The sequence below is a fragment of the Chaetodon trifascialis genome, chromosome 23 (genome assembly GCF_039877785.1).
Source record: "Chaetodon trifascialis isolate fChaTrf1 chromosome 23, fChaTrf1.hap1, whole genome shotgun sequence".
Lineage (NCBI taxonomy): Eukaryota > Metazoa > Chordata > Actinopteri > Chaetodontiformes > Chaetodontidae > Chaetodon > Chaetodon trifascialis.
Genome location: NC_092078.1, coordinates 8,320,677 through 8,341,865, shown reverse-complemented (window position 1 = coordinate 8,341,865; position 21,189 = coordinate 8,320,677). Strand labels below are relative to the sequence as shown.

The 21,189-nt window shown below is 45.1% G+C and overlaps 3 protein-coding genes across 3 annotated transcripts in view; 2 read left to right on the top strand and 1 right to left on the bottom strand.

Annotated features, from left to right (window-relative positions):
* Positions 1-4,120, top strand: part of LOC139351186 (insulin receptor substrate 1-B) — a 45,144-nt gene extending 41,024 nt beyond the window's left edge. The window contains exon 4 of the mRNA XM_070992952.1: positions 559-4,120. Coding sequence (XP_070849053.1) covers positions 559-566 — 8 coding nt within the window. The 3' untranslated portion in view covers positions 567-4,120. The remainder of the gene's footprint in view (positions 1-558) is intronic.
* Positions 4,121-14,781: 10,661 nt separating this feature from the next.
* Positions 14,782-16,161, bottom strand: LOC139351587 (RING finger protein 227). The gene is made up of 2 exons (XM_070993538.1): positions 15,573-16,161; positions 14,782-15,213 (listed from the first exon to the last, which is right to left on the bottom strand). Exons 1-2 carry the CDS (start codon positions 16,030-16,032, stop codon positions 15,155-15,157), a joined length of 519 nt encoding a protein of 172 aa, XP_070849639.1. The 5' UTR covers positions 16,033-16,161; the 3' UTR covers positions 14,782-15,154.
* Positions 16,162-20,466: 4,305 nt separating this feature from the next.
* On the top strand, positions 20,467-21,117 carry LOC139351067 (RING finger protein 228). The gene has a single exon (XM_070992727.1). The coding sequence runs from the start codon at positions 20,467-20,469 to the stop codon at positions 21,115-21,117; it is 651 nt and encodes a 216-aa protein (XP_070848828.1).
* Positions 21,118-21,189: the final 72 nt, after the last annotated feature.

Sequence of the window (21,189 nt, the reverse complement as noted above, 5' to 3'; positions counted from 1 at the left end):
GTCTGCTCTCTCTACTCTGGGGCAGAATTATCATTATGTCTGCCATCCTGCTAATCCTATCAACTGTGCAAACAAGGCCAGAAAAGACTTGCATGTGCTTGTGAGACTCGACCTGAGAGCGTACCTATGTGCCTTCGTCATACCTGTGTGATGCGAGGAGGTGAAATTGCCAAAAAAAACTGACGTGATTCCTTGATGTGTGTTTCCCCTCGTGCTGGCACACTCTCTTGACTCTGTGCCTGCAGCAGTAGGTGTCCTCACTTTCTCCCTCCCTGCTGTTCCCTTTATCACTTTCTCCTTGTCTGAATCTGTGCGTCTTTTTCCAGCTTATTTGGCCGTATTGTTTATTCCTGTTGTTCGTTTTAGGGTCACTATGACCAGGGCGATAAGCAGACACTGATATCTTCCATAAAATATTATAATTAACATGATAAGGAAGAGGCACTGCATATACATGTCATAATATTTATATCTTCATCATATCTGGGTTATTGTTTATTCTACATCTAACCAAACAATTTCCTCTTTCTGTCTGTGTGTCTCTTTTTTTCTTCTCAGAGTGCTGATGTCATACGTCGTCCTTGGGGAAACAATCTGGTACCACTCAGAGCTTCAAAGCTCCGCCTGTTCCTTTTGTGACAGCCAATCACGTCGAGAGAGCAGCTGAAGCAGGCACGCCCCTGAAGCACTTTGACAGAGACTGATGGAAAACCTTTTTTTTTTCTTCTTCTTCGCTTTCATCTTGTTGGTTGCGGAAACCAGCGGGGATGTGTGCCAAATGACACTCTTGAAAAGCCATTTGCTGCTCTCATTCCTTGAGTGAAAGCCAATCAGAGAAGGCTACAAAAAAAAATGGAGATCTGTGTTTTTGTTTTTGTTTTCCAAGAGAAGAACTCTAATCGTTAAGAGTATAATGGTGGCTGATTATTTAGTTTATGATAAAGAAAATAAATAGAATTATATATCAGCTCAAAAAGTGCCTCATGTTCAGATTGTAGCCATTTTACAAAGAACTTCAACTTAGCCTCGACTAACTGAAGCTTTGGTTTGTTTGTTTGTTTTTGTTTCTTTTGGGGGGGCTTGATTTGACGTAGTTACACAACAAACGCAGCACAACATTTAGGTAAATTGGGTAACACTGGTGTGAGCTTTTGCTGCGTTCATGTCATGTGGAATGAAGGCAGAAATCAAAGAAATTCCAGTGTTTACACATTGCAAGCAACAGTTGTAGGATTGCAGAGTCGGTCGCCTGAGGGTTAAAAATACTGTGCATGGTCAATAAAGCACTGTAGCCATAAAAGTTGTTTATTTACGTGAGTGACACACTTGGTACGGCATCCTCTCAGTCAGATATGAAATGTTTAACATTTATAATTACGATTGGATGTGGACATGATTTATATTTACTAGTCAGAAACTGGAAATCACAGTGACTCCAATATGACATGAACGCAGCATTTTAGCTAACATTGATAATGATAACGGTACTAGCAATGAGCTGGCCTTCCTGTCTACTGTGAGAAATATTAGCGCAGCTGCTGTTGGCATTCTGCTCGTAACTTACGCTGCTTTTATTCCTCTTCTTCCTCTTTCTCCTTCCTCCCTACTGAGCCATACACCTGAAGTATTAAACACACAGGCTTGAAACAAAATGCACTTGTAGCAGGGGATGCAGTAGCTAGCTAGTTAGCTAAAGCCAGCGAGGCCAGATTAAGATATTAGCATTGTGCCAGGACGTAAATTCACCATCCTGCTGACTACAGCTCAGGGTGAGACCCCTGATATAAAGCCAAGCAATCTCATTAGTGCTATTAGCTCCAGACACTTATGTCCCACTTAATCCCCTTCGTCTCAGGTTGCTAAATGACATACGGTACATATAGTAGAGGATAGAGACCCTATCAATAGCCATGCTAATGCTAGCTCTGTAGCGGTCAGCACACTGCTTTAAGAACCGGAAACGGGGTCAGTTGTGTCAATTCTGCCAGTAGGAAACAACAAATGCTGATTTGTTCTCAGTTATTTTATACATTTAGGTACCAAACATTTTAAAAAGAATGATTTTACACTTTTAAACTGGTTGATTTGAAAGTGCTTTGACCCGAGATCCTTCTTTAAGACTCTCTGATTCTATCTCCTTCCCTCCCTCCTTTCTGTCTTTTGCTTGGCTCTTACTTTAATCTCCGCTATGCATCAGCACTTAAGTGCCTGTCTGTCCTTTTTATCTGTCTGTCTCTGCCCTGTCTTAGCAGCTAGCACTCATAGGGCTGTCCTAGCAGAATATATCAAGTCTATTTTTGCGTCTATTTTTGTCTCTTTTGGCTGTACAGTTCTCATAAAGTAACTTGTTAATGTTTTTCCGTGTGATAATGATCAGATGACTTGACTGACAACTATGGCCCGAATCAGAGGAGTTTTTGGACTGTTTCTCTTTGCCGGTAATGGAGGACTTAATTGTTGCGGGGCCGTCAGTGCCAAAACACATCAACAACAACAACAAAAAAAAAGACTAAAGCTCCGACAGCACCTCAAGAAGCAACCTTCAGCTCTCAAGTCTGGACGTTTTGCTTTGTTTTTGTTTTTAAAAATGTAACCCTTCATGCTCCCCCGTTGTTTTCTGTTGAAGAACTGTGACATATCTCACCTCGCAGTCTGCTTATGTGACTCTTGGAGATAAAGGTCATCATGAAGACTTGCATATGCTTTAACCTTGAGTTCGCCTACGACTTTGACCAGAGGATTAAAAAGAAATGCACGAGGGGAAGGAAAAAGGCCCCCACAGGGGAAAAAAAACGACGTCAACAACCTAATGTATACATACATGTGCATCTATGTAGCTCCAAATTGTACTCATGTGTTTGTCTGCCTGCCTTGGGAAGTTCATGAACTTTCTCCTTCTGGTCTCATGACTGTCGAAGGGCCAAGAGCGTAACAATACAGCTTTATAACGAGCAGATTGGGAGTATGTGGTTGGAATCACGAAGTATCCACGGGCGAGATACTGAGCCCCTAAACTGCCCCCAGTGCTGCGCCATCGGTGTGTGAAGTCATATGTCCGTCGCTTTGGATAAAAACATCTGCCAAATGACTGACTGTAACTGTAATAGCGGTTGCTAATGCAGAGGTGGGGGAGAAACTAAAAAACAATCGGGCCTCAGATACGACTCAGCACATAAATCCATGCTTTCGTGCAGACCTGCAGGCAGACACATGATGATTAGTTGAAATGTTTCTAATGTCTTTTGGAGATGTTCTCATATTGAAGCTCAGCAGTAAAACTCAAATGCTTTGAAGGTACTTGTAGTTTAGAAAGAAAGCACAGGAACGGGTGTGCTTTCCAACATCATCCTGCCGTTTAGAGCCACGTTTGAGCTCTCAGCTTTTGAATGAGCGTTTTTGGGTTTTTTTCTTTGTCTGCAGTCTGGAAAATCTTTCCTTCGCTCGATGGTCACAGCCACATATCATGAATAAAAGTTCCTTCGGGAAAGCTCAACAGAGTTCAAGAGTTTAAGTGGCTGTATGACTTCATTCATTGTGTTGTTAGCAAGTTTAGAGATGTTCATAAAATGTGCAGGATGGTACTGCTGCTGTTCGAAATTGTTTTTCTCATCCCCCTGTTCCTCCGAGGGATGGGGATATTGTGAGATTTGCCATTGATGTAAACAGTTTTACTTCTGTTGCTCGACAAAAAAACAAAAACACAAAAAAAAGGTAGCAAAATCAGAGATGTTGGTAAAATGTGCAGGAAAGTGCTGCTGCTGTTTAAAGTTGTTTTATCTCTTCCTCCTGTCCCCCTTGGGATGGTACTGAATAGGAATATTGTGAGATTTGCCATTGATGTAGACAGTTTTACTTCTGTTGCTTGAGAAAAAAAAAAAATCTGACTAAAAGGAAAAAAAAAAGTCAAACAAGAAAAGGACTTGTGGTTTCTTTTGTTTCTGTGACTGGCTGCGAAGTTTCCTTTTGAGTGATTTAATGGGGCTGATTGTTAAAAAGTGACAGGCTTAAGACGCAAAAACAACAGCGCTACTGATCTCACGAGGGGAGGAAGAAGAGGAGCGGAAGACGCTGCAATTAGCAGGCTGGGACGAGTGCGAACATGTGCATGAAATGCCACAGACTCCGGGCGGGCTCATGCCCCTCACACCCTCGCCATCTTTGATTCACACGCTCGTAAAGGCTGCGGCCACGGCGCAGATGTCACGCTGCAGAGTGGAAAAGAAAGCAGCCGGATTGCTCTCCGCAAAGCCTTTCTTGCCGTGTTAGTCACATTCACCACTCCCATTGATAAGATCATTTGAACTCGGCGTTGGCGTGATGCCACTGGAGTTAATCACCCGTCTTACTGGTAATTTGACCAACATGTTGTTTGCTGGGAAGACCTCCCTCTCTGTCTTATTTGATAGCCCTCTACCCTCTCACTCAACACTCAGTTTAATTAAATAAACTTTTTTGAGGCCTGATAAATCTTCGCTTCTTTCGCCTATTGTTAGCATGTAAGGGATCTTGTGTCATCCTCGACCACAGATGGCCAACCCAGACCGAGGCACCACAGGAATTAATAGAAATGAGAACACACACACACACACACACACACACACACACACACACACACACACAGATCAGGCGTGCACCTGCAGATCCTCTCGCTTCTAAAAGTGTGGCAGCATCTGCATGAAAGCAGAAACTCCTCCCACACCTGAAGCCTTACTAACACTGTTCACAGCTCATGTTCCCTCAACTTTTGTTCACTTACATCTTAAACAAAGTGAGCCCCAAGGGGATTTCAGGCCCTACTTCAGATTTGTTTCAACAGAGGCATTTTCATTTTCACACAAGCAGAGCTCCTTGTTCAGAGGCTGACTTTTACCATGATAACCAGACCGTTCCTCCTCGTACTTTCTCCTGAGATGGTCCAGGTTTTATGAATGAACTGATCAAGTCCACTCTTTCGGAAGTCTGACAAACTCAAATTTGGCTCTCGTTCCTGGTGATGACCGCGTGGACAAACAGAGCGAGACAGCAATGTAAAAGCTGCATCAACGCCGGTCTTGCATAAGGAGAGAATGGAGGAGCAGAGGCGGGGGAGTGGGCACAGCTGCCATCTGGTCGTCGACAATGCCTGCGTGGACTGTGGTGGCAGCGTCACCGGTCAAGACAAGAGAGTGAAAGAGAGAAGAGGAGGAGGAGGAGGGGATGCTGGATGGGAGCCAAGGCAAGAGGACACCGAGTTCAGTCGCAGAGAGGTGCGCTGGATAGAGGCCAACAGGTGGACCTGTTGTGTCTGAGCGGCCAGGTATTATCTCCTTGGTGTGAGTGTGTGTGTGTGTGTGTGTGTGTGATACTGTATCTTTGTATTCCAGGTCAGTGTAAGCACATCTGCATGCGCCTATTGGCACACAGCAGCAAAAACGGACTCAGTAACCTCACTTGTTTACACACTGCAGGGTGCTTAGGCGAGTACTTGCACAGTCTCATTTGAATTAAGTCAAGACCTCAGCTCTATGATAACATGGCAAACTGCTGATGAAGATCGTGCACTAATGGTGGAAAGCTCCAGGACTACCACTAAAGGCCCATTTATACCCTCCGGATCCGTACGAAATCCGTCCGTCCGTCCCACACGTTGCCTCCGTAGGGGGCTGTCATACCGTCCGTTTTCAGCGTTTTGTCAGTGTGTCCTCTAGGGGACAATGTCGAGTCAGAAATTACAGAGCCGTTGTCATGGCAGCCGATGCCTTGTCAACGCTTCTGTCAGCATATACCGGCATCAGTAATGGCGTCAGTAGAGGTTATTATAATGACAGTACTGAGAAATAGGAAAAAAAGATTAGACGAATCTTTTTTTTGACGTAGAGCCATTTCTCTTCTTTGTCAGTTTTTAGTTTGACTCATTTTGCTCATTTTGACTCTACACTGCCCCCACGACTTCCGGTGGTTTCGAGTGGTTTCGTCCGGAGAGCTCCAGATGGCTAAGCTCAGAACCGACGGACAAACTGACAGATGAAATAGCCTCCGGATACGGACGAAAGCGTCTGTATCCATTATTTACGGAGGGTTTAAATGGGCCTTTAAGACTGACATGTCCTGAGGTGGTGGGCCTGACAGATCCTTTCCCTTTCTGTGATGAAAGAAAATAGCAGAGGGATAGACTAACATGTCTTTCTGGACGTTCCCTGAATGCAACACTTAGGTAGTGGTTACATGTAATTATGATAAGAAAAATAGAAAGAGGCCAATGTCGAGCAGCGTGCTCAACATGCTGAACTGGATGAGCTGCGAGGACAAATGTGCTAGCTTGGGAATGAAGGGGTGTTCGGTTCAAGTTCAGCAGGGACCAGGCGGCCACTGGTGATTGGGCAGCACCTGAGAAGATTATTATTCATATGGGATGGGGGAGAGGAGGGGGTTCAGTTGGGGGGCAAGCAGTTGCATCAGTGTGGCCTTGGCTCCCCTGGCCCCCTGTTGGCGGCGCCCCTGGCCAAATGATTGAACACATATTGCATGAACCTCTGCGATGCCTGAAATGCTTCTCTTTGGCGAGGCGTCTGATGTCAGATTATGATGCTGCTTGCAGCTGGTTTTCCAGGTTTAGGTCAGCGAGTCCTGAGCAGAACTGAGTCTTTGCATTTAGAAAAGAGCTGCTCACAGTAGTGGGTTGTTTCTCTGCAGGCTGTCAGGCACATCAGCAGGCTCCAAATTAAATGACACAACAAACATGTTCAGTTCCTTTTGTTTGCTTTTCATGTCCTGAAACCTCTCGCTAGATGCCTGAAGGAGTTTTTCTCACTCAGCAGCATATTCAGATGTCACAACAGGCTTCAGGTCTTGCAGAGTAGCAGCCTAGCAACCTTTCCAGTTGCACTTGTGACAGCTTTAATCATTTCAGACTACAGATATTTTCTTAATAGCTTTATGTACCTGCAGGAATACTTACATTTTATTTCTCAGTAAGAATTTCAAAGTTAGAGAACAGACAGTGTTCAATAGGGGGGATTTTATTTTAAAGGGGGAACTTTGAATGATTGCTAAGCCCAGTGAAAACATGTCTCAAACCTGTGGAAAGAACTGGATTAAATGTATGTCTTGGCCTATTTGATAGGACTCAGAGTGCTATTTCTATGGGGTTTATGTCGTCTAATAACCCAGCCTCTTTGGAGCATGCACAGTCCATACTTCTACATGTTGGCAACAATACAGGAAGTCTTCCTGCCTTTATGACTTCCTCCACGGTGCAGACCACAGGAAGCTCACTGGATGTAGGACACGGAAATAGCTCTTGCTCCCATAGCAGATGTGGGAATGTTAATGTAGGCGCTATTCCATGCTCCTAAATTGCTTCCTTCCCGTCATTCACGTATTCAAGTATATTGTCAGGGTTGGGTGTGAGTGACTGAGATACGTGTCAGGCAAAATTTTGTTGGGGGGGGTTTTCCACCATGTCCTCCTGGAAAGTAGCCATAATAAACGACATCAGTAATGCTACAGGTGTTTTAGCTTAGGTAAACTTAGTGTGTGTTGACCCAGCCAATAAAGCCCTGGATTACAGTCTGTACACTGCAAACTGCTAATCCTCCCGGCTTTCCCTCTTTTTTCCTCCCCCCTCCCCAGTCCCTCTACATAGGTTTTAGGGCAAAGTTAAACGCTGCAGACTCAATAAAGTAAGTTTACACACACGGTCATGGTCAAACCAAGTGGATCTGATGGCTGGGCCCATCCTCTGCATGGCGTGTGAGGTAATCTGGTCCACAAATGCCACAGCCGATGCAACCATTTTCTAATGTATTTCCAGCCCTCGCTTCCTCGCCGCCCCTTCTTTCACATAGTGTACTTAGCCAAACAAAAAGCCTTTCTCTGTCTTTCCCTCCCTCCCCTTCCTTCCCCACCTCCCCATCAGCTAACGCTCACCCTCTCTCTCCCTCTCTCTCACCTCATAAGCGAATGTTTGCCATGATTGTGGATTTGTCGGGCTGCATGTGAAATTAGCTCTGTCACTCGGTCGCTGCTGGCTGGTCTGAGAAAAAGGGAGGTTGAAACCGTAAAAAAAAAAAAAAAAGTGCCACATGGAGTGAGTGAGTGAGGGAAAACGAGAAGGAGAAGAAGGAGGAGGGCGTTTTGGGGGAGTGAAGGCGGGTGGGGGGGGGATTGGGGGGGGACTGTGAGGCCTCTGTGCTTTATTTTCCTTGAAAGCTCCATGAAAACCGCAGACACATGGTACAGAATTCCCCTCACAGGAGGAGAGGGGGGTGGGAGGGCCGGCTTTGCAAGAGAACACCACACTGTCTGTGATAAACACACACTCCCACACACACACACACACAGGGAATATTATAGGCGAGTACACACTCTTGGAAAGGAAGGGAGTGTGTGAACCAGACGTACAAACACTCAGCTACACAAAAGGCAGCACAGAAAGAGGGGAACTTTGAAGGAGCCGGCAGGCCAACGCCTTAACATGCCAGCAGGCGGAAACCTCAAAACATCATATCACCTAAATACCTCTCAGCTCTATGGGAAAGTGGACAGTCCCACTTTCCACGGGTATTGGTATGGTGGCGGTAGTGTCGGGTGAGGAGGGGGGCGCGTTAATCCAATGTACAATGTGTTTAACTTTGACTGGCAGATCCCTCGAACCCTCCCACCCTCTCCTCGCTGTGGGGCCCCTTTGAGCTTGTAGATTGGGGATAAGCATAGAGCTGGTGTTTAGGTGGCGTTGGCTGACTGGGGAAAAAGTAAAGGGTCAGGTGATGTGAATGGATCTGTTAGGAGCTGTGATGTGGGCTTAGCGTGCACCCAATGCCCCTGAAACAGAACGCCTGATTGGCCGATTGATATGGGGTGGAAGCAAAAGCATCACTTTTCCTCTTGATGGAAAGATTTTTGCAGCCAAGCCCACAGCAAATACTCTGCTATCTATCTTGTCATTTTAAAGTTGTTCCTTTTGCTTGTTGCCCAACAGGACACCAGGGCATGAAAACTATAACATCCAGGTCTTGAGGTCACATGGTGGATAATCAAATGGATGTGTGACGCCATCTAGTGGATGATCTGGCATCTGCATACAGCAGGTATCATCCACAGCCAATTCAGTTGCACTCATATAGAAAATAGAGCAACATAATGACATACATTGAGAAACATTCGGCTAGCAAACGAATTCCACTGCAGTCTGGATTCCCTTTACGGCTTAAATCAACAGGGACAAACCACATAATGACTTGTTTTCCTCGATTTCTCTTTGTGTACTTATTAATGGCTTGGCAAAGTCAGAAAACGACCTTCTCACAAAGAGTAAGAACAAGTTTTTCCATGTCGTAGCGTGTTAACCCAGAGGCCAGCATGCTGAAACCCTCCTTGAAAGCTCGAAAGAGGAGACGGAAAATCTGTGTCAGCACGCTGAATAGCCACTGCCTGGAAAATGAGGACACAAGGAATGGGAATACAATCAATTTATAAAAAGCTTCAAGTACGACCTTCCTTCCGCGTTTCCTCTTCATGCTTGACATTATGCTATGCAAATCATTTGTCAAATGAGGCAAACGTTATGCTCAGAAATGCATGCTTGACCTTTCCACTTATCGTAAGGTTTCGGTTTAGAAAAGGAGAAGACATGAGGTCAGATTTAGAGGATGTCATGTGATGGAAATGCTGTTACTCAGACATGATTTACAGTACATAGTATTTTCATATAACTCCCGCTGTTTCTTCTAATCTGTTTGTCATGCTCGATGAGTGGCTTTTACCACAATGAATGAAACAATGGGAACTGCCAGAAAGCTGCAATCTCGGTCAATTCATGTGTTTTCACAAATAAGCACCTGCCCTGAGCTGAATATCATCAGGATGGATTATATAAGGCTGCAACTGATTGTTTTCATAATTGATTAATGTGATGATTTTCTTGCTTATACAACATAAAACAGTGAAAAAAAAATGTCCAGTGCAGTTTACCAAAGTCCAGGGCGATATCCTCAAATGTGTTTTGTCCAACAAACAGTCCAAAATCCAAATATATTGAGTTTTACTATCATGTAAGATAAAGAAAAGCAGAATTCAAGCATTCAAACACCAGCCACCAGTAAATGTTTGGCATTTTGCCTTGAAAAATGATCATTAACCAACTGTCGAAAGAGGTGCTGTTTAAGTTAACTAATAGTTTAACTCTTTAACGCTAATTTTAATAAACTCTGGACAGTGGTGCTGAATATATTCAACCTGCATTAGCAGTGCATTTTCAATGATGTGCCGTTTTCAGGTCATAATAATTAATTGAATTTACACTGCATTGTGTTGCATGTATTCTATGTCCATAGTTTGACATTTTGGGAAAGCTTCTTGCTAAGTTGACAGGTTTCATACGCTTTCCTCCGTTAAACATGAGGCCAGCACCAGCAGCCAGTTGGCTCAGCTTTATTTAGTATAAACAATGGAAACAGGAGAAACAGCAACGGACCTGCTCTCCCCAAGGGTAACAAAATCCACCTACCAGCACAGATTGTATCTCGTTTGTTTAATTTGCACAAAATCAAGAGTGAAAATCGTTTTACTGGCCTGTTATATACTGGACTTGCTTGGATTACGGCCAAGACTAACAGTGATGTATTAACGCAATGCTTTTGAAGCAGAACTGGATCATTATAAAATGTCTCACACCAACAACAAAATCACAAATACTTTTCCAACTTTTATTGGTTTAAATCACATAAGAGTTCAGAGGTTTCTCTCATTTCTCAGCATGGGACAGTTTCATTGACTTGAAGGAGATGTTCCCGGTGGATATTCGTAGATAATCTAGTTCTAACAAATCTTCGCTAAGTCCCTGACTCTTTGTGGTGTGAGTTGAAAAAACGTCAGACATATTCAAACCTCCACTTCCACTTCCTTCATCGTCCGGGAATAAATGTGATGCTTTCATGTCACCGTCCACACCTTCACTTCTAACATCCTCAACACTGCTGAAATCTTCTCCCTCGTCTTCAGCGTGTGCTTCAGGACCTCTGCTCGTGTTGTCTCCATGCACAGCCTCCTCAGAGCTGAAGGTTGTGGCTGTCGTGTTTGTAAAAGAATCCGGCGTGTCTGTCGGTGTCTGTGCTGCAGATCTGACACCGTTGAACGACGCACTGCCGAGGACATCGGCGTACGTGACAGCCTTGACGCTGACAGGCCGCTTGTTCAGCCTGAGTATGGCTACATTTCCAGCTTCGGTGGTCAGAGAGGGAGGTTCGCTGGGCTTTTCACCCTGTGCCTGTTTTCCTTTCACACGCTGGCCTCTCACCACGCTGCTGGTGGAGCTGCTGAACAGGCTCGCCTTCATTACAACAGGTCCGGTTCTGTTGGGTGTTCTTGGCTCAGATTTTGGCCTGGATTCAACTTTGAGGTCCCCAGCTGATCTGAGATAAGACGAGGAGATTATGTGACTTTCTGATGCTGCGGTTGGAGTTCGCACTTCGTACCTCCAGGGTGTTTTCTCAGAAGCGTTTCCAATTGTCTTTGGAACAGGGTGAAATCCCAGAGGAGTATAGATTCTGCGGGTCTTTTTGTTGTATTCGCCAGGTGTAAATCTGGTAACTGCTTCAGTGCCTCCTTCTGTCCTTAAAAGTGGTTTCAGGTCTTCACTGCTCTGCTCATTTTGACTCACTGTGGATTCATGGCTGCTACCTGGCTCTGTTTTATTGTTCCACTTGTGAATCTTGCTGCTTCTTGGCTGCCAGATCTGTGAGCTTCTGAGCTTAAACTCTTCAAAACTCTGATGGACTCCGGCAGACTTTTCTGGTTCGCTAGTTAAAGGTTTGGCTCCCTCGAGTGGTCGAGTTTCAAATCCTTTGAGACCATATATTCTTCTGTAGATTCTGAACCGTCTTGGATCCGGGTCGCTGTCAGGACTGGAATCACTTTCAGGCAGCAGAGGTCGAGCCTCCTTAAGTCCTGATGTGAACGGCCCTTTAGTGCCGCGAGAGTGTGAGGAATAATCTGTGGGTGTCCTCTCAGGTTTTGATGGTGTAGTAGCTGCTGGTCTCTGGCCAAAGCTATATTTCGGTGACAAAGACGGGTACAGATTTGCAATTTTAAACTTTCCTTTGTCAAAGCTGTGTCGCCGGGAGTTGATCCTTTCATTAGAGCCCCTGGAGGAGAGAACTGTTGGCTCCTTCGCAGCTCTTGACATATGATTTTGAAATCCTCTGAGGCCATAGATGTTTTTTATGGTTTGTCCAGCTTTGTGAGCAAGCATTGATCCTCTTGTGGTTGCATTCACCAGGCTACTTACTGCAGATTTCTCGCTGCCAGTGCCATATTTACCCTGGACATCTGCATGAGGCCCGGGGACAGGACTTTCCCTTGGAGCAGGACGTACAGACATTTGAGTTTCTGCTGTGGTGCGTTGATGTTTGATAAAACTATCTGTCTGAGCATCACGCTGGGCCACGTTAGCATTATGATAAAGTGCACTGGCGTTATCAGAGAGATGTACTTCCCTGGTCGGTTCTCCTCTCTGTTGCAACTGTTTAAAATTCGAGGAAAACCTGCCATGAACCTGAGCATCAGAGGGCCTTTGCTGATGTAGTGTTGTGATAAAAGCGCTGGGTCCATCAGCAGTGACTGTTTTAACTGTCTCATCTCCACCTGAAGAGGTCTGGGAGTCCTTGAACAGATACGACTGGACCTTTTTGTGTCTTGGTGTCTCACTGCTACTCGCCGGGTGAAACCCCCGGGAGATATCTGTGATGGATGCTGGCAGTTTTTCTTGGCTTGGATTGCTTTTAATAACAGAGGCGTCAAAGCTATTGCTGATTGATGGTGCATGAGGGGCAGTTTGACTCGCAAAGCTGGGAAATTTGCTTGATTGAATCCTGCTAGATGTACTTGACGGCCCGGCCACAGCAAGCTCATTTGTCTCTTTATAGCCACTGTGATGTCCTCTTGAAGATGGCAGTGAAGTACTCTGATACCTACCGGTCTGGGATGAAAAAAGAGCAGAGTGAGAGGGCTGCCAAACGGTTTCATCTTCATCCACTTGTGGAGAGTCCTTTCCAGGAACTTCTTCTTCAGCGTAGGATTTCTGAGCATCTTTGGGCTCCCAAACTTGAGAAGGACGGGACCTGTGATGAAAGGGGCTGGCACCTCCTTTGTGAGATGATTTCCTAATGATCACTGGGTATGAATGGTAGGAATTTCCACTTCGGGCTCCTTCGTGAGAGAGTGGAAGGTTATTTTGTCTGGATTGCAGCCTCTCAAAGCTTTGTCCTCCGTCTTGAGAGTGGCTGGTGATAATGCTGCTTGCTGGCCTCACTTCACTCAGCACTCCAGTTATTCCTGCTCGAGACTGACTGTTATCTTGGATGTTTTGATTGTAACTAAAGCTACCATCGATAAACGGCAAAGGGTTTGATTGATGGTAAATGATTGACGAGGCTTCTCTGTAATTCCTGCTCGTCTTAGTTTCACTATTAGTTCCGGTTTGGAGTCCAGTTTCGGCTGACAGCAGACTGGTAAATAGGGGATTTTGTTGACTGTATGGAGTATACAGTCCATTCAGGACATTGTGCTTCACTGCGTTGTCCGCTTGGGTTGTTATGGGACTGGCTAAAGAGAATGGGGACATAAGACATAATGATTTACTCTTGCTGTTATACAGGAAAATAATCCATGTGATACAATAAAAACACCTGAAGAAAAACACCTTCGGTTAAAGTTTACATTCAGCCTTTTGTATTACTATAAATGGTCTTATCTTTGGTTCATCACTTTTATATTTTATGCTGTAATCTGAAATTACTATGCCACAAGATCAAGTAAATCTCCAGACTGCCGAGAAAATCCTGGCTTGCCAAGTTAAAGACACGCCTGAGAAAATATCTGTTATGGTTACAATAATTAGCTGCACCTTTAAAGAAACAAATAGGTCAGTCTCAATCTAACCCAATCAGCCAACGCATGCCTCATCACATTTTTCAGACAGCCCTGAAGGTGAGCATTAACTCGCTGAAAGTGCAGACGCTGCAGTATTGGCCTGACAGATACTGGCCTGTTTTGCGCTCACCTCTTGCAGCATCTGAACACATGATAAACGACATGACAGCTGCACAGAGCGACGCAAAGACAAACATTAGTCTGCAGAGAGAAAAAAGACACACTCACAGGAGTACCGTTGGAATTTATGGGAAATTGTAATGCTGTCACTCAAAAATAATCACCCACCCTTTTCAAATTTTATGACTACATGTGCCAAAAGCCTGTAAAATGTGATGCTTACCTTGAGCAGAGAGCAGAGGTTTTTAACATGATGGTAAGCGTCCCCCTGAGTTTGTATGATTGTCCAAAAAAAGGCCATAAAAATGAGCTGTAGTGCTGTCAAGCCATGTGTTTTCCTTGTCAAACAAATGAATCTTAGAGCTTTGGATCTGCTGCTGGTTGAGAGTCTGATTGGAGGCAATACTGTTCACCTGGCTTCAAGTAAGCCACTTCCTGGAGCTGCCTGCGAAAGGTACTTATTCTATTTTAGCTCATTTCATGTAGAACATTTTAAAATGCCTTTAATATTTGATCTCTTTGCTCCAGTTTTGTGTGTTTATCTGTCTTTGAATAGAAGGATACTTTTGCCTCCTCCTTTTACTTTTACTTTGTAAAGTCTGCTTTTAGTTCGGCCTGGACTTGATGCAATGCGTTATTTCAAGTCTTTTTGCGCACACGCAGCTGGGCCATTGTTTTCAGTTTTTTTATAAATGCACACGCCAACTCACTCAAAGTCACATCCAAACTCCAAGCCACAGAAAGCTCCAGAGTGAACTGAAACCACAGGTCATTTATTTTTCCTTAAATATGTAACAAATACATGAAATAAATACAACCAAGAAAAGAATAAATATCATATATATTAGTGCATTAACAGGCATCAAACAGGCCACTTTGGCTATTCACAAGTTTTCCATTTGTTCATATTTGACGCCATCAGATACACAGTGGTCATCATTTATACAAACAATCAAAGCTGATTTAAATCATGGTTGACAGTGTCCACGTGTCTTGCCAGCAAGGTATCTTCATCATCATATCTATCATCATCATCATCATCACCAAGTCCATGATGTGCAGTGGAAGAGCCACTGAAAATAAATATGGTATCACATTATCCAGGGTATCTGAAGCTGTGGACTCTTTAAAACATGTAGCAGGACATCATGGCGAGGTTCCTTATGTCATCACCGCTCATACAGTCTGTGAAGAGAACACAAGACACATTAGAACAACTGATTTATCCACTAAGTCTAGAATAAAAGAGTGCTTGGTACTTATTTTTACTTAAGAGGTTTAGATTACTCAGCTTGTGTTTGACAGTGAAATGTAAACACAATGGGTGATTCATTGAAATGTGCCACAGTTTACACTGAAGCTAAACTGAAGCTGAAATCCTAAACTTTGGATTGTATCATTTCTCTGTGGACTTACATAACAAGGAAAGCCTGTACTGACAGGCTGCTCTGACACCACCAAAACGCTCAGTTTAAGATCTCCCTCAGGTTGGAAAACGTAGCTTTGAACCACTTCCCGTCAACAACAGCCCGCTGTCAACTTACTTTCTCTGCCCCTCTGCCGTGAGCTCTTCCCGCTTATCGTCCGCCAAGCTTTCCTCCAGGACGCCCGGAGCCTCCCACCTCTTGAGCCCGCGAGCGAGTCACTCCCCTCGGCCGGAGTCTCGGGAGGCGTCGCCCCCTCGCTGTCCTCGCAGCCGTCTCCCTCCGGCTCGTCCTCCTCCTGGTCGAGGACCCCCGCAGCGAGCAGCCGCTCCAGGACGCACTCATCCACCCTGAGCTCGGCTCTCACCTTCCCCTCTCCGGAGATGGCTGTGGTATGTCGGCACAGCGGGCAGACGATCGATCTGTCCGCTCCCAGACGTGCCTCATCGGGCCCCCGGGGTCGTGACAGGGCCAGCAGGCAGCTCTCACAGAAGCTGTGTTTGCATCGGAGCTGCCGCGGACACCGTCCACCTGCGTTATAGGTCCGGTAACAAATTCCGCACTCAAGCTCTGAATACATCCTGGTCTTTGATGGGGGCTCTTCCTCACCGATTCGCCTCTAGGTTTGAATGAAGATGAGGGTGAGCTGCCCAGACTTATAACTCAGGGTGTGAGGACGTGCGTGGGAGGAGGAGGCACTCCAGAGAGGAGAAACGTAGTAGATTTGTGTCAGATAAACATAACCTATGAGTCATCAAACTCAATAAACACGTGATGCAATGAAACCAACACACCATGGCACACGCACGCACGCACGCACGCACAAGCTGTGGGAATTGCGTGATTTCTCTCAGAGGCCATGTGAAGGCTCACAAAGTGCTGCTTGAGATTTCCCCTGCTTAATCTTCAGTTTATGACAGAAGTCTTGCCCCCACTCTCTCTTAGTGACACTCCAGGGTGTGTGTGTGTGTGTGTGTGATATGACGTCAGCCTTCCTTCTCCATGGTAATTCCCAAACAACCTCCCTCCTATCAGTTGCCTCTCCTTTCATGGTGATTTCCGCTGAAATCTTGGCCAGCAATCACAGGCTCTGTGTGTGTGTGTGTGTGTGTGTGTGTGTGTGTGTGTGTGTGTGTGTGTGTGTGTGTGTGTGTGTGTGTGTGTGTGTGTGTGTGTGTGTGTATGCGACTTGTACAGTCCTTTGTTAATTTTTTTGTGTTCCTTCCTGCCTTGCCTTACTTACTGTAAGGGTGTTTGGTCATGTAAAAACACAACTTTTCCATGTGAATGACCGTAAAAGAAAATGTTTTCCAAAAAAGAGAGAGAGAGAGAGAGAAATGAGGAGAATATTCTACGGAAAGCGTCTCCACTTCCAAAGAAACCTTTGAGTAATTGTTTACTCTTTAGCAATGTCAGACACAAGTGTGATTCTTAACAGATGTTAATATATGTGCATATGCATCTTATATCATCTAAAACATCTTATCATGATATATTCTACTTGAGTTTAAAAGCAGCTTCCTGCAAACATGCGACAGCCTTCACGCTACAGTTGATTTCTGAATTTATTGTGCGTCCAGTTGGATGACACCCACCCAAACAGCAGCAACATGTCCCTTTCAGCATGAACGAAGGCCTGGATGATCAGTTTCAGCCATACTGGAGCATTAACATCACTATATCTGTCATAAAAATAATAAAGCAGCTCAGCGGTGAACAGTGGGTGACAAGAACTGCTCTTTCCCTGTCCTGCTGGCGGCCATCGTGATCCTCTTTCTCTCAACATTTAGGCTTTCAACCCTAAAACTGCAACTTTCTGTGTGAGTCTTCTCTTCAGATGGACTTGGAAAACATGTGAACCGATCCTTTAAGTGGCCCTCTTTGCTGAAAGCTTAAGGTTTTCGCCTAACCACTTGACTTTGAAGTAAAGTGACCGCAGAGGAACTCTGGCTGAGAAAGCGTCCCATTAATCAGTTTTCAATCTTATTCTGACAGTCAACTTAGTAACTATATTTTTAGCCCTTAGTTTACTCAAACTGACAAATAATAATCATGAAAATAGCAGAGAGGGCATCCAGCATGTCAGTGCAGGACAGGCTGGCTACCAGGAAATCATTCAGTCAGGGTGCAACACATACCGTAGTACAGGTTACGTGACTTAACTCAACTGTCAATAATTCCCCTGTTTACACTTTATCTGAAAGTTACCCCTGCTCTGAATCTGCACACATTCTGTCCCTGAAACTTGTTTACTTTTATGAGTTTTTTGTACCTGGCTGACACCTGCTAGAATTAAAAAAGAAAACACACCTGATCGCTTTCAGTCAGTAGAGGAAATGTTTTTTATGTTAGCAACTTAAACAGCTGAGTTTCAATGCAGGAAAAAAACGAAGGATGTTAATAATTACACCCCAATCCACAGTTTGCTATTTAAAAACTCCTTCATGCTGACTGCGTGGAAGCATAATAACATAATATGCGAGTAGAGCAAAGTAAGTCAGGATCAAGAGACTCCAATCTGTCATTTTCTGTCTTGTGTGTCCTGGTTACCTGCACATCACCAAGGGTTTAATTACCGCTGAGCAAACCACAGAGATGCCTCATGGGGGACGAGACAGAGAGACGAGGACGAGTAAAATCAGGTGAGACGGAGCGAAAGCGGGAGGTTGCCAGCGAGCCAGGCTCAGACACGTAGCCGCACAATATTAAGAAAGGGCCTCGAGTGGTTAATGTGCACAGAGAAGAGGGGAGGAAGACGCTGCCAGGATGAGATCTGCACCAACATGAGTATGAATTGTGAGAGGGGAAGTGCCTGGGTCAGAGGTGGGCATCAAAGTGTGCTTTGATCAAAGGGGTGTGTGGTGGGTAAGTGGCTCTCTTATCTGCTTCCTAGTATGCAATGATGGCTCGCTGCCAGTTTCGCTGTATAATCTTACTGAACATCGTGGCCTGCATGGACACAAGAGGACTCATTTATTTATACAGTGCGGTGATTCAGTGCTGTTTCTCATGACGTATGTTTTGATTTTGGAGTAGATCAAAATGCTTATTGTTGCTGTGAATTATGTTTTAACTGTATTTTTGGCTCCAGTTCTATTGGCTTGTGAAAGAGAGGGTTTCAGGCTATGTGTTGCCATGCGTTAATTCAAATGAGACCCCATCTGCTGAGCAACAATCCCCCCGTGAGTGAAGACGGGTTGCCTTGTAGTTGTCCCGTGTGAGCGACAAACGGGGAGATAAATAGTGTCTGTAAAGCAAAGCGAATCTAACGCTTTGTTTCAAAAATCACAGCTTTTTTTGGAGCAGACGGATTCAAATGTGGGTTGTGTGTCAAGTGAAAATTTAGTAGTAGTAAAATAATTCGACACTTGAGAAATATGCTTTTTTAAATTTCTTACCGAGTGTTAGGTTCATACCACTCTCATATCTGCTCATTCAGGAAGAAGCTGGAGCCAGTGGCCAGTCAGCTTAGGCTAGCTTCGCTCACTCCACAGGCAACAAATTGATTAATCTTAGTAAAGCTTTTTAATTTTATACTTCAGTTTTTACTTTTGGAGAGAGCCAAGCTAACTGTTTCCTCCTGTTTCAGGTCTTTAAGATAAGCTAAGCTAAGCTAAACTAAGCTAAGCTAAGCTAAGCTAAGCGAGTGCCGTCTGCCAGGCTCAGCAGTTTACATTTATTCAATGTGCCTTGGACTTGTTTCAAATATTCCTGAGTGTTAAAGGGCCACTCCCAACAATTTTGTACTTCACTCCCATGACGTTGGCAGACACACTAAAAATGCTGACTGAGTGCTCAAAATCAAAGCAGGAGAAGAAGATATAGATTGTTGTCCAAAACACTGCACCTAACAACCCTTATCAAAGAACTTGGGACGTTATGTAAGACATAAACTGTAATTTGTTGATCCTTTTTGACACACACCCAACTGAAAACAGTACAAAGACAATAAATTTAATGCTTCACCTCATCAACTTCATCAATTGTTGGGACGGGAGCAACTAAAGACTGGAAAAATGGAGGAATGCTCCAAAAACACCTGTTTGAAACATTCCACAGGTAAACAGGTTCATCGGTAACAGGTGAGAGTATCATGATTGGGTATGAAAGGTGCATCCTGGAAAGGCTCAGTCGTTCACAAGCGATGATGGAGAGAGGTTCACCACTTTGTGAACACATGATTGTATGAAGGATATCATTACATGGGCTCAGGAACACTCAGTAAAACTGTTGTGGGTAAACACTGCTTGCGAACGATTGCATTCTGTTTTTATTTATATTTTGCACAGCGTCCCAACTTCTCTGGCATTGGGGTTAGACATTTCCCAGGATCAGATGTGTGTTTTATTAGAGTCAGCCTGCCTGGTATACGCTCACGTCTTTCGAGCTCCACCGCTGTCACTTTGTAACACCAGCTCACTTGTGAAAAAGTCCAAGCTGAGATAACCCCAATGACATCATCTGGGTTATTCTGTCATACTTCAGAGAGCTCCAGAACCACAGAGACACAGCTGTTTTCACAGATGAATAATACTCTCTAAAATCAGAGTGGAGAAAAATTTACGTGCACAAACGCACACATCCAGTAAGTATCACTGCCAAGACTTATGACTACCCCTCAAGTTCTTCTGTTGCTTTGCTTTGTCATTTATCTTGTAACCTCTTGGACGTGCTCAGAGTGTGCAGGCCTGCGCGCACTCCATGGACTCCGGATGATTGTGAATTGGTGGTGGTGGTGGTGGTGGTGGGGGGGGCACTTACTGTAGACGGTGGATGAACGCTATGACTCATGGGCTGTGGAATCTGTTCATTAAACTTAGAAGAAACAAAGCAGCAGGAGAGCAGATTGTGGCATTTAGAGGCCTCTGGAGTTCTCTTTGTCTCACAGAAGTAGACTTGAAGTTATTTTCTCTTTGCAGATTTCATCACCTTCTGTTAAATATTCATCCACAAGTTGCGTCGTGCCACCACTGAGCTCCCAAGCCAGCTCCATCCACTCACTGTTCCTCCCACCATGACGGGGGATGTTGTACCAGCTCCTGAACAGGGGGACCCAGCTGCCGCAGCATCCGGCCCCAGCAGCACCTCTGGGGAGCCCGTGGATGTAGAGTGTCCCATCTGCTACCAGGAGTACAACCAGTACAACAAATGCCCCCGGATGCTGGAGTGCCTCCATGTTTTTTGCACCGAGTGCCTTCAGAGGATCCAGCTCTGCCCCTGCGAGCCCCCTGACCCCCACAGCCCTCCAGCCATTCCCTGCCCCCTGTGTCGCCACCTCACCCCTCTGGAGGCTGGTGATGCCCTCTCCTTACCCTGCAGCTCCCGCATCCTGGCCAGGCTGCCCCCCATGGCCTTCCGCCTGCCTGTGACCGTGGCGACCCGCCTGGCCACGGTCACCCAGAGAGTGGTGCTCTCCCTGGAGGGCGACAGCAGGGACACCCGCTTCATCATCCTGCCCACCGTCAGCCTGCGGGTGCAGCAGATGCACCCGGACAGGCTGTACGGCACGGCGCCAGGCCTGGTGGGGGAAGAGGAAGTCATACAGCAGAGCAAGAAGACGCTGTTCTGCGTGCAGCTGCTGGCTGTCATCTTCTGGGTGCTGTTTGTGATCACCTGTGTGGTCGGGGTGGTGTTTGGGCCACATTTCTTGAACAGGAAACTGTAAAAAGAAACAGGATTTATCTCCCTTTTAATACAGATATAGTTAATGATGTAATGTCACAATATAGTTCACAAG

Coding starts and splice junctions, on each gene's coding strand:
- LOC139351587 (XM_070993538.1), bottom strand. CDS start 16,032: ATGTATTCAGAGCTTGAGTGCGGAATTTGTTACCGGACCTATAACGCA. Junction 15,214..15,572: donor ACGGCAGAGGGGCAGAGAAA/GTAAGTTGACAG, acceptor TTCTCTTCACAG/ACTGTATGAGCGGTGATGAC.
- LOC139351067 (XM_070992727.1), top strand. CDS start 20,467: ATGACGGGGGATGTTGTACCAGCTCCTGAACAGGGGGACCCAGCTGCC.